Source organism: Kogia breviceps, chromosome 5, assembly GCF_026419965.1.
Source record: "Kogia breviceps isolate mKogBre1 chromosome 5, mKogBre1 haplotype 1, whole genome shotgun sequence".
Taxonomy (NCBI): domain Eukaryota; kingdom Metazoa; phylum Chordata; class Mammalia; order Artiodactyla; family Physeteridae; genus Kogia; species Kogia breviceps.
Window position 1 is genome coordinate 117,866,949 of NC_081314.1, and position 13,796 is coordinate 117,880,744.

The 13,796-nt window shown below is 35.5% G+C and overlaps 1 protein-coding gene across 11 annotated transcripts in view; it reads left to right on the plus strand.

The window, feature by feature from the left end:
* The window catches only part of ROBO1 (roundabout guidance receptor 1), a 1,123,100-nt gene that overhangs the window by 610,184 nt on the left and 499,120 nt on the right, over positions 1-13,796 (plus strand). For 6 of the 11 annotated variants that reach the window (XM_067034885.1, XM_067034887.1, XM_067034890.1 and 3 more), the window contains exon 1: positions 11,401-11,671. The exons of 3 other annotated variants lie outside the window; for them this stretch is intronic. In XM_067034885.1, the coding sequence (XP_066890986.1) occupies positions 11,401-11,671 (271 nt within the window). Of the gene's footprint in view, positions 1-11,400; positions 11,672-13,796 lie in introns of those variants that run through there. 2 more of the 11 variants (XM_067034889.1, XM_067034895.1) reach the window with 1 other exon arrangement.

Here is a 13,796-nt window from a genome sequence, read left to right on the forward strand (position 1 = left end):
TTTCTACATTAAGCTTTCCATCCGTTTCCCGTACACGTGCTGACAAAAAGTTATTCATGTGAAGCTGCATCACTGGAAACAAAAATCCTACATTTGCTACTCCCTTAGGCTGTCTCCACTCTAAACATTTATGGAAAATTTTAAGAATGAAGCTTGAAAAGTTTAAATGAGGCAATATGGCAGAGGGCACTGAATCTACAAATCAGCGTATTTCCACATGTACAAATAAATGTATGATGAATTATAAAACAGGAACTGCAGAAGATGGAAATTAATTGATGCAATATTTTCAAATTTGAATGTGAATGTGCAGCAAAGTTTCATCTTTCTTCTGAGTCAAGCAGATAATCTCACTAACTAGAAAGTTACTAGTCCTTTGACTCCTAGTAAGAAGGAACATCTACCGAGGACTACCTCCTACCGTGTTTTAAACTGTTGACCATCAGTTATGAATGGACTTCTTCACGAGCCAAGAGCACTGGTGCCCAGAAAATATCTTTACGTAATAAACTGTCCCCACTATCACTTGAATATGAATAATGACATAAATGTCTTTTAAGGTACTTGGGGTTATTTGGGTGTTTATTGTTCAGGACCCTTAGTCTCTCTGCAGGCATACACATATACACATTCCTTAAAAATAGTTACTTTTATTGTCTTCGGTTTCAAGAATTTCCATTAATTTACAATAAGAATGTCTCTTTTGGAACAACACTAGTAAGTGAAACATATTATCTCACTATAAAAGTACTTGTGAGAACAAAGGCTGGCAGAGTTTCCTATTAAAAAACACAAATGCAAACCAGCATGCTCTGAACACTAGAATGGCGGTGCACAAAAAACCACAAAGGTAAGTCAGAGTCAACAAAGTAAAAGAGAAAAAACACACAGTGCGTATGTTATTATAGCATTTAGAATTATAATCAATAGATTATATATTATATGTGTGTAGTTGATTACACTCAATGACACATAGCAAATAAGGGAATGCTGTTTTAAAATGCAGCTTGACTTTTTCAAATGTCAGTGTTGAATGACTGTGAGCTAAGTACACTGAAACAGTAAGGGAAGAATCAAGTGCAAGCTGATTTGATCAGGCAGTGCCCAGTATACCTTCCCTGCTTTCAGTGTGGGTTTGCTTCAGTGAAACCTCTAGTGTCACAGTGATGGCTACAAACCGCCTTCTCCAAGGAGAAGTGAGGGAGGGCTGCAAGGAAAATAGCAAGAGGGAAAAAAGGACAAGAAGTAACCACCGTAGTCACTTTCACATTGAGGGGGAAATCAATGGAGGGGGCTGAATGGAAGTAAGCTGCCATGGCTCTCTCTGGTCCTCTATTGGACACAGCTAATCCCTGTGACCTTTGGGGAAGCTGAAGGCATAAAGTGACCCCAATCATCAAAAGCACAATTAGAATGAAGAGCATGAAACCGTGACTGTGGTTAGAAAAAGCAGACAATGAAGAGACTATGGAGGAAATTTGTCCCTTTAGCAGCTGAGTGAATGCTGCCTCAGAGATGCCCATAATGGTTGCAGATGGACGATAGTCGCTACTGGTAGGACACTTGGGGGCGGGAGGGCTGGGGAGGAACTGGCATTTATCACGTGATATCGGACCCAAGTTGCAGATGTTTCAGACTTTCCCCACCTCCTTCCAAGGCACCAGCAATTTCTATCACTCTTCAGGAGACAGCAAAAGAAGGGCAGGAGTTGAAACAGCAGTGGGCAAGGAAAACAAAAAACAAAAAACGTTGCCTTAAGAGTGAGGAAATCTGTAGGGTAATTTCAATTTCAAGTGTTGGGTTTTTTCCTCAAGAAATAAAATTGAGTGAATTCATCCTTGTCAGCACAAAGCAAACAAGCAATTAGGCAAACTAAAAAAAAAAAAAAAAAGTGTGCCGTTCGAAGGGTCTACCATTTGGATGTGCTACCTATGTGTAAACACTTCCTGAATGATTTAATGGGGAATTTTGTGTGAATAGATGCTGAAGAAATGCAATGAGAAGACATGATGTAACATGGTTAGACAAAAATAAAATTTTCAAAATCCATTTTTCTGTTGAATTTTAATTGATGCCTTGTTCAACTTCTTCTCTTATGTAAACTCAAACTAGGCACATTAAAACAGAAATAGAACATGTCTTTCTCACTTCAAGAGGCAAGTATGTAGGATTTTTTTCCATTAAGAACTATTAAATGCTCCCTTTAACAATTGATTTTGAATTTAGATAAACTATAATAATAGCTAACATTTACTGACTTCTTATTACGTGTCTGGGACTATAGTAAGATCTGTACACATATTTGCTTATTTAGTCCTCATAACACCCCTGTGAAATCGATACTATTATTTCACATTTTGTAGATGAAGAAACTGAGGCCAGAAAATGAAAAGATAAAATAACTTCTCCAAGGTCAGAGTGTTAGGTGGTGGCTCCTAAATATTACACTGTATTGAATATCTAAGTAAACCATCATACATACTTAGTTGTAGTGATTCCAAAATGCTAAGTAAATTAGTTGATATTTTGACTGAATTTAACAAATCATGTGGATGTTACTTAAATATCATTCAACATGTTAACTAGCAGCAGTGATTGGAAACATGCTTTATCAACACACTTGAAGGAAATGGTAGTAAATTTACCCATTCTATGATGAGAAAAGAGCATTGGTTAAAAAGATAAAGAGGTCTGAGTTTTTTTTCAGATCTCAAATGTTATCACCATACCCCAAAAACCAGATTTCTCCCTCTACAAAAGAGGAGTGATTCTATTTCTTCTTGGTTCCCAACATCATTTTAATGCTATGTAAGGAGTACTCCATTAATGCATGTATTACTCCTGTGCCATTTCTGCCCTTAAAATGCAAGATGTGTCTGTTCATACAACTAGGGCAGCTGGGGCCACCACCTGTTAACTAACTTCAAGCACCACTTAATTAGCCTGTGTTGAAGTTACCGTATGCTTTGACTGGAAGGGAGTGGAACAGTAGCAGATGCTAAGCACAATAAAAGAAAAGCCCTTGAATACTAGGGCAAAGTGGGTGGAGAGAATAACAAAAAAGTCAACAGACGGAGAGAGACAGAAATACTAGTAAAATGGACCGGAAATTAACTCTCACAGATAAAGTTCAAGGGAGCAAATCTCGGCAGATTAAATTCTGTCCCACCAAGGTATCTGTCACATCGGATGTAATTGAGGATTTGATTTGAGCATTTTGAATATAGGCGGAATTCACCTGGACAATTGGCTTAGTTTCTCATTATATAAAGAAATAGTCATCATTTATTATTTCCATGAAAACCTCCATAACTTTCTTAGACCACACATCCAGGCATCGAAGAAGAAAAAACATGTTGTCATGGTGAAGCATAATTTTCCCAATTACTTTAAGAGCTCTGTTGGTCAGTGTTCCCACTAGAAGAGATCTGGATACAAATGGTTTTAAAATTATGAGCATTTCTCCTTCAATAGAATGATTTCCATACAGAAGGCACTTTATCTTGTTTTTTCAAATTAAGTTGAATTTAAATGAGTTAAAAGCATCTTCTGGTGACATTTGTATTCTTCTGAGTTGCAGGCTTATCCATTAATGCATTTACCTTCCTAACATTCAGTAGTATATTTTATGTTAATAGAATTTTTATAGATAGATAGAGATATATAAGGAAGTATATATCTTTGTTTTTTCTATTTTTGCTTAAAGATAGGTTAAGTCTCTATTACTTAATCAGATTTCATTGGCCTGGTGTAATGGGATATACCCCAAATTAGCTCAAACAAAACTGTACTTGAGACTTTTCATGTAGTTATTTTTCCATTTTTTTCCAGACCTGTAATATATTTTCAAATTCAAAAACAGAATACAGCATTGGCAAATTCCAAATTTGTATTATATTACTTCAGTTTCAAGAGCAGCCTCTCAGAAAAATACACTCCGTTTGTTCAAATCAGGATACATCTATAGTTATATCTATATATCTATATCTGAAATTACTCAAATCAGAGGGTGCTCATAAGAGCAAAAGTACAGTTCACCTACCTGGCAATATTTAAATTCCTCTCTTGTTTATTTATATTACAACTTCTTTTGGTTTGGGGAATTATCATTATTTATTATACTTTTCTTTATATCTACTTCATCAGAGGTGGATATTTGTAAATCACCCTTTTTTAACATGCAAGAAGGACAACTTTCACCAGTAAAACACTCATCTGATTTAAGTTAAACAGTATTCTATTTCCTAGAGTATATATTGACATGGGGAGTGGGGAAGGGATAAAGATATTATTCTATGAGCAACAGTAATTTACCATAATGCGGTTTTGAATTAGATTTATAGTGATTATAATTTTAGCCATATAAGTGCATAACAAAGTCCAAAATAAGGAAATAATTGATATTCATTCATTGAGAAAAGTTACGTCCACCTAAAACTCTTGACTCTAGCAAAACTATTCCTCAGTGTTTCATCCAATCATTCAGCAAAAATGTATTGATTATCGACTCTGCCCTTAGCACTGTACTAGGGCTAGGCATCCTAAGAGTAAGTCATGACCCTGTTTTAAGTGCTCTTAAGCTTATACCAAAACATAAATCTTTGTTGTTGTGGAGTAACAAAAAAAAAATGTAGTTGTTAAAAAAAGGGAATCTGAATTTATCTTGATTTTATTTAGTCAGTAGTTCAATCTCCAAATCTATATATTTAAAAATATGTGGCAAAGCCTTATTTTAATAATAAATCCTATTTTGCTGTGCATTTCTAGCTGAAACACAACCGACTACCTCATAAACTATTTTATCTTGTCTATAGAAGAAGACAGTGAAGAAACCCTGTGAAATGCTTAATGGAGCTCAGAAATAGATTTGTGAAATTACCCAATCTTACTGTTCAACGACTGGAAAAGAATCACTAACATGGTGTCCCATTGCCTATATATTATTGTCATTCCTTCCAGTTCCTAGAATTAGATTGGTGAGTAAAGAGAGTATAGTAAAATAGGGTATAGTGAAAAGAGGTGGTGCTTTGGAGTCAGAAATCATTTGGAATCAAATTCCAAATTCACTATTTACTAGTTGCATGACAGAGGCCAAAGGAATTCTCTGAGCTTTAGTTTCAGCATCTCGAAAATGGGAACAAGGTTGATATGGATCGTGATCATGATGATGACTATGATCTTGATAGAGCTGTAAAAATTACATGTGAAAATGTACAAGCATATAAAGTGATGTGGTTCATATTAAATAAACTAAAAGTATTGTATAAATACTATTTGTGATTATAATCAGAACAGTTTTTGCTTCTGTTTCTTCATATATGATTCATTCAGTTGTCTAATCGCCTAAGCCAGAAAATGAGAAAAAGCACTAGAATTTAATTTGAGATCATTGTATGAAATCTTTTTCATTTAATACAATCCCAGCATCGTAGGTTACAGTTACAATAACCTAGTTTATCATGGAGATTATTTTAATCTAGTCAAATACCAAACCACTCAATTTCTTTTTTCTTCTCAACAGTGTTGGAGTATAAAGTCTTCAAATTTAGAAAGAACCATCCATTCACTAAAAATTTTATTTGAATACATATTTTACATCAGTTTTAACATTTTGACTTATTTTATCTCGACACATTTTCTAACAATCAATCATTAAATCATTATCCACATAGTTCATTATAATCACGGTCCTTTTATCTTTGAAAGAAATTTAAAGAAACAACGTTGATTTTCCTTATAATAGCAAAATTGGAAGTGTTTATAACACATTGTTTTCTCTCTGTTACCATATTGCTGCTTTAAAATAGTTTCATTCAATATTTGGTAGCACAATTTTGGAACTTGATACATATTATAGTTAATATTCTATAATGTATAAGCTTCTGGAAAAGTCATTCAGTCTTCATTGTGAATGAATTTTTTTTATTTGCTTCATTCCCTGATTTTTTTTTAAGTAGATACTTTTTAAAATCACCCACTGATTTTTTTTTCTTTCCATCTCTGCAAGCATAACTCTTATTTCTCCTCTTATTCCTAGTTCAAAAGAATGCAGAAAATGATAATGTAGCTTCCATAATTATTTTAACCATACATGATTAAAGCAGCTTGGGTTTAACTTGATCTTATAGAATTGTGACACAAATTTAAAGCTTCACAAGCATAGTTTTCGTACTTAATTTTGTAATTCATTGCCTGGCTCTCTAATTAAATGTTCCCAGTATTCCATTTAACGTACCCATTCCTGGCATTCCTTTTGATTAGTAGGAAAGAATCAATGAGAATTGATCCAATTGTAGAACACAATTCTCATATTGATAGTAGTTTATATTCATTTGCTTTTCCCTAATCTTTTATTAATGGTCATCTTCAAAATGTCAATTAATGCCAAAAACCTGCACAGTGATAATGCAAATCTATAAAGAAACCGGCTTGACACTTTACAGTAGGACCAAAGGGAGAAGATATTATTTTTAACATATATTTACATAACTGAATATGACAGAAATGAAGGATAAAAATGAAAACTCTAATGTTCCAAGCTATGAATTTCACACTCAATTAAAAAAAAATTTTTTTAATAAATGAAACAATTTAAACAATAGACTTTTTTCTTAGGCCTCTGCATTTCCACAAAATAACACTGGCTACCATCGAATAATGAACAAGTTAGAGAAATATGAGTTGAATGGTAGTACAAATATGAGTCTTTGTGCTAAAACAAATATTAGCTATTTTACTCATATCACCAGTGAAAGAGAAACTTCATGGCATGAATTTCTGCTGCACATTATAGAGAAAACTTTAGACCACTCAGTCTTCATCCACCATCCTTTAAACTTTTGGAATGTTTTTCATAATAGATAGTAATTGTTAACATTATGCCTTATTTGCTTTAGTGCTCTTAATATACTTTTCTGAATGACTTGAAAGTAAGTTAGATAATTCACCCCTTAGTTATTCCACATGTATAGCCTAAGGATATATTTTGTTTTCTGTAGATTTTAAGTTGGGTCTTAAGTGGTGATTGAATTCAGGGCAAGCATTTTTAGCCTGAATGCTTCATAGGTGCTACTGTAAGTTTTATCACACAATTGTCTTAGTTACCAGCCATCGATGATACTAAGTTTGATGACTGAGTTCAAGTGGTGATTGCCAAATCTATCCATTATAAAAATAAATTTTCTCCTGTGCAGTTAGCAGGTAATCTCTGGGGTCATACGTTGGGCCTGTATATGCTGTCCCCTACCACTTTTCACTAATGGATTTAGTATCCACTGATGATGCTTTTCTGAATGAATTATTTTGTCAGAGGTTGCTATATAATGATTTTTCTAATTCGAAGTTTCCATTATACTTTGGCTTAGGTGTTGGGGATATCTCAGCAAAGGTATTGTTACACAAAATAACAAATTTCAAATTTACCAGTTAATTTACTTTTAAAGAAAGTCATATCACCTTTAATAAATTATTATATTTAAGGGTACAGTTTTCTGAAAGAAGTAATTTCCATTGTAAAGGAAATTATTGGTCTTTATTCCTTTTTATCATTGTTGTTGCTCTTATTAAATCTGTGGAAGACTGTTACAAGAAGACACACTCGTATATAATACATCTTATAGAAGTAATGTGTATATTATATGATCATGTATTCAATATATACGTACACATATAACCATATTATTTTTATATATGTGCGTATATATATATATATATATAAGCTTATATATTATAGGTTTAAATTGGGCATACAACCCACTTCAAAAAATAAGTGAAGTATGGAGCAAAATCTACCAGGAACAATAAGCCCATAAGCCAGAGTTCAGTTTTAACTACAGATATTAACATTTCACTGAATTGCAAAATACTAAAAATATAGCACAGTGATGACTTTCTTAACATATGTAGGGAGTATAGGGGAAAAGTAGATTGAAGGGGAAGATGATGATCTCAGTGTTTGGTGAGAGAAGGTGTGAGGTTTCTTGGAAAACTCATGAAGTTGAATAAGCAGTGAAGATAAGATCTGATCATTGGTAGAGCATCTAACTAAGAAGTGAAAAAAGTTTCATCATCTTCTAAAAACTAGTTGAAGCCACGAGCCTTGATAAAGACTACTACAGAGAGCATGTTGAACAAGAAAACGATGAGGTCTGGGGTTCTATGAAACACCGGCATTTAAAGAGCACTGGAGGGAAATGGGCTTTGTAGATGAGGCGTTGGGTTTGTATGGCCAAACAGATTAGAATTCGAGTTTAGATCTAGAAAACAGCTTTAAAAAAAAAAAAAAACTAACATGAAAGAGAGGACTTAACTGTAACATTGGAATTGGTTATTTGGAAAAGCAGTGAAGGCCAAATGGCCATTAGATTCAGATGAGTCTACAGATCTGATGGAAGATTGTTGTGGAGGTGTCCATTTAACATATTTCTGACCCTAATTTTATGACCCAAGACTTCCTTTTATATTGAACATGCTTTACATGCTTTTACAGATACTAGGGATATAGAGAGTACAGTAGCTTTGAGTTAATTTATATCAAGTTTATTTTTTTTTTCTGACTATGATACTGGTACAGAAAATGAAATTTTTGTATTTTTAAATTGTTACAGACTGAGAGCCTATCCCCGAAGTGAGTTTCACATTCTTGGTTACCATCTGTTCATTAATTCATTTATTATCTTAAAGAAAAAAAAAAAAAAAAAACTGTCCAAGCCTGTACAATGTTGCAGGTCCAGTGGCAGGCTGCAGGTGTACAAATGGGAAGCAAACAGATTACCTGATCTTTGGGAATTCACAGTCTGATGGGGTAACAGACACAGAGAACCCAGCACCCCTAGTGCCAGTGCATTTCTCAAAGTGTTGTTGGCTTTTATCAATCGCAGCCACACCTACTTCAATTCAGGCCTGGACAGCCCTAAATACAGATGCGAGGCACAAGAAGACCTCCTTCAGACATTGTAAGCACTAGATAATCTCTTCCTCGTTATGTTCTATTCCATGGCTCGCATAATCAATATTATTTAACAAAAACTTTAAATAAATCTCTTTTGGACTCTCTCCTACAGCTCACATGCAGTGAGTCAAGTGGTTATTTCCTGTTATAATTATCATCTGACAGAAATGAAGGGGAAGAAAAAATGAGTGAAGTTAGTAAAAATGGCATCTTTTGTTTCCTTTAGGTCTAACACATTAGTAATTAAAGGCAGTACTAGGTAAATAGAATGTACTGCACAAATATGGTAGTATTCATTGATGCAAAGTCTGTTCTTTCCTGAACCTAGGAAGGGGCTGGAAGGGTGATGAGTGGAAACAGGAAAGCAAATTTAGAAACCACTTAGGATAAGTTAGACATAGGTGAAAAATCTACTTTAAACAGATTTAGGTATCTCATTTCAAATGATAGTGAACTTCCTTTCCTCGTCTCTGTTGTTTTTGTAATAATGTCTTCATTCTCAGGGAAGACTTAATAACAAGGAGTACAAAGACCTTATCCCCAAAGTCTTATACTTATACTTATACTTATACTCTACAGACAAACTGATTTGGTTCATGTCATGGATTTGGATAGCTTTCTACTGTATTTTTAACAGAGTGATGAGAAATGTGTGTATTCACGTTAAATAAACTATCCCATCATAAATTAAAAGTAGTATTTCCTTTGAAAAGGGGCATCTGTTGCTAAAAATTAGTAGTCTGTAAAATTAAGGTTGACCCTAAACACAATGTATCTTTTAAAAGAAGACTGTAAGCAAGGGTGGTCCCTTAAAAGCCCTTTAATACATTGGAAGAAGCACCTTCCGTTTATCTTCCTACACCAACCTCTTTTATTTGGTTAGGGCGCCTGAGCGAGGTGACTTAGTTGGGGGCAGAACATTGTGCTAACACTGCCTCAAAATACACCAAAGTGCCTATTTCCCGTCCTGTCTTACTGATGTGCCTTAAATCTCTGACCTAAACGACTCGTGCAAATACGTTAACAGGCTGGAGGGGTAGCTGGTGGACTGGTTCCCTGCTCTTTCACTCCCACAGTTGATTTTAAGGACAAACAGGACAACAGCCATTGCTGGGAAGGCAAGGATGAAAAGAGTGATAACGAGCCCTTTTTTGCCCCTTCGGTCTGCAGAGATCTGAACCTTTTTCTCCTTCATTTTAGCCACACCAGGGTAATTGTATGACACATGGATTAGAAAGGAGGAAAGACAGGGACCGAGTAGTTAAATGTGCTACGTGCAAAAGCCACAAAGCAGACTCATGTTGGACTTTTCATCCTCTTTTAAAATTTTCTAAATCATCCCTGAATAGTGGCGTCTTAGACAAAATGTGTCAACCTAGCTAAAAAACTAGCAGGGACAGAAATTAATGACCCCTGTGCTGTTTCTAGAGAGGCATTACCTGCGCGTTCTCGCTGCCTCATTCATAAGTGACAGACTTTCTTCCTCGAGTAAACAGCTGTGCTTCTTCACTGCTCAGACTGAGAGATCCTCTGTAGCTGCTGTTTAAGGTGATAAAAAGCCTGCACAACTTGAATGACCTATGACTCTACAGTATTCGATTTAGGAGGTACGCACTTGGGTTTTATTGTGTCTGTGTCTGCTTATCAGCAACGGAGCTAGAGCCTCAGCTCACATTTATCTAACACACAGAGATATGACGCATAGAGTGAGCATGAGTGAAATTAGTGGTGTCACTGGGCTTCTGTGTGTATTTATACCACAACTCAGCTTCTGGATATTGGAACTTGAGTGCCGTCGTGCTTAGCCTCATCTCTCAAATTCCACGTAGGAAAATTAATGTGCAATTGGGAAAACACACAAAAGCATTTCTTTTATTCAAGAAAAGTAAGAATGAATGAATGAAAATACCTATCCTGATGACTATAATATAGAATCGCCAACAATTGAGAATGTTTTAAGATAGTCAAACTCAAATGTGCAAAGTTAAGTCTCCTTTTACACAGGCACTCATTTTAGTAAATTTGTATCAGTCCTTTAAGATGACAAATTGTCGCCTTTTGAAAGATGGGATGTTGCAGCGCTTTCTTTGCTGTTGCTCAGAAAACAAGTATGACATTTTTATCATTCACCCTCTTCTTTGACAAGACCCTATTTTTCCCCACACCCTCCCCGCCCCCCCATATGAGGTACAGTCCCTGGAGTCTGTAATTGGCAGGAGATGAAGCGATGATGGGGAGTGATCACAGTCAATAGCTTTGATTAACAATAAGGTAGAAAATTAGCAATGCTAGCATTCAGCCACCCTGCCCTCTCCCTCCTCCATATGCTCCCTCAGTCCGCGCTGGCGGCCTCACAGAGGGCAGTCAGAGCCCTTCGCCAGCTTTGAAGTGCAGCAAAGGTGCAGGCAGAGCAGAGAATTAGGGAAATGAAGAAGTAGAAACTGTAAGCCATGATGCTGAGATCTTCGAATGGCTTAGTGTGCCGCAGGAGGAGCGAGGATGAAGTGTGCTGTGTGTTGTCCCTGTGTGTTTTTCTGTCACATGTGGATTTACTTGTGTCTGGACATGCTGTGATCGAAATGGCAACTACTGTTACTACTGTGACCCCATCAGCAGCTCTGGTGTTGTTTCCGACAGACCCTGAAGACGTAGAGAGGGGAAAGGACAACGGGACGCCAATCCCCACCTCTGATAACGATGACAATTCGCTGGGCTATACAGGTAGAGTGTTTCTTTCCCAAATACTGTCCATTTCTCCTAAAATACCACCACCTCCATCCACCATCAACCACCTGTATAAAATTATCTTTCTAATCATCCCTGCTTCCAGCTAACAATCCCAACAACTTCTTGTCCTCATTTTCCAGACTTTATTCATTCTTCAGGTGGGAGGTCATATTGCTAAAGGAAACACTTTGGGGAAGAGAAATTTAACATGAAAACTGCATGCATTCTTGTTGCCTGTTTTTAATGTAAAATGATGCTTATCAGCCTGAAACATTGGTATCACTAATATGTTTAGAAGGATCACATTTTCTTAGAGATTTAATATCTAACTAAATTGCTATCAAAAGAAATAAAGGACTACCTTCAAGTAATTAGGGTTCAAAATTATCTGTACTTTTGCTTTTTGTTGTTATGACTGAAGTCTTAAAAACAACAGAAAGCAAACTCTTAACAAGAGTTCTGTAAATCATAATTACCAACTTATATCTCAGGATTGTGTTTGCATGACTTATTGTTACCTGATCTACAAACCACTTCTTAAATAGATGCATGTATATGTCAGCATAAAAGTAGCAATTTAGCTAATTGAATATGTTAGAAATAATTCATATTACAGATGTCTACGAATGGTTAGCCTGGAAATATGTAAATGCTTCAGGCAGAATTTGTAAGCATAGTTATGAATATAGTTGCATAAGTTACACATCTGAGACAATTTGACTAAAACTTTAGATAAAAGCAAAGAATGAAATACAGCACTTGTAACACATTGAATCAGATAATGATGTGACAGGGGTCTTGTTGTGATAGCGGCTGTTTATCACATTCTTTTCATTAGTTCTTGTTAGCACAGTTCATAGATTTTTGCCAGGTTGTGGGCTGTAACTAGGTTGTGTGTGTGTGTTTGTGTGTGTGTGGTGAAGTAGCTGGGGTTAGAGCTAATGGAGAACTGGTCTGTCTCATTACAATCTTACAGATGGTTGTGTTCAAAAGAGAATAACCCAACAGATACATTTCACCTTGGTATAAAATAATAAACTGGTACTTTAGAAGCATCCTCACGATATTCATAGTAATAATTTTCTCCAATATTATCCCTCATCTACAAAATTCAGGGTTTTAACATTTGGAATAAGTACGCAAATTAATAGCACCTTTACAAGCAACTGTAAGACTTATATTTATTTTAGTCATAGATAACTCATTCTCATTTCCCTCCTATCTTTCAACATAGGAACTGAGATTAAAGGACCAACAAATCAAAACCCATTGGTGGTAGGATGGTGAGGGAGTTGGTATGATGATACTTTTCCAGAAACTTAGCTAGAAGAAGCCTTGTAAAAGTCATTTGTTAATACCATAAATACTGAGGAAGTTCGTGTTTATGAAAAGAGGAATCCAACATAGTGTTCTTTCTCAGGGGATCCTCATTTGCCAATGCATCTTAGTTCAATTCCCTTGTGCTCACCCAATCTAAACAACTGCATTGTTTAGATACACTAATAGGGTTTGCTCTTTGTCTTTTATGGATTTTCTGAAAATTATATATGACCAATGCATAAATCATGTTGGAGTGTTTATTTAAGAGAACCTCAATAACAATGCATTTAAGACTAAATGTAGCATTTTTTGAATTTTTCATTCTTATTTATTTTTCTCCATTGGATTAATCAGTAGTCAGATTTCTGCTATTAAACATATCATTAGATGAATTAATAGGAGGAGGTAGTAAACTTATAATGACTGGTATACTGGGTGTTTATTTTTCAGTACATGTTGCTTCATTTCGTTGAGCTAAATATGGGACTCTTCTTTCTCCTCCTAATATTCATAAATTTAGAAGAAAGCCTTCTCAGAGGGAGCCATACAATTCTGGAAAACATATTTTGGGGAACATGAAACAGTCCCAAAGAAGATCACCAGTTCACTAAAATTCACATCCACACACCTCCGGTTCTCCTTTTACTACCACTACAAAGAGTACAATTTCCACTGCAAGATAATTTGTCACTACAACATCTGCTCTGTTGCTCAAACCATTTGAGACCATCACTATCAAACTGACCCATCAAAATAGAATCCATGGACCACATATCACACACATGAATTTATTTTTTAT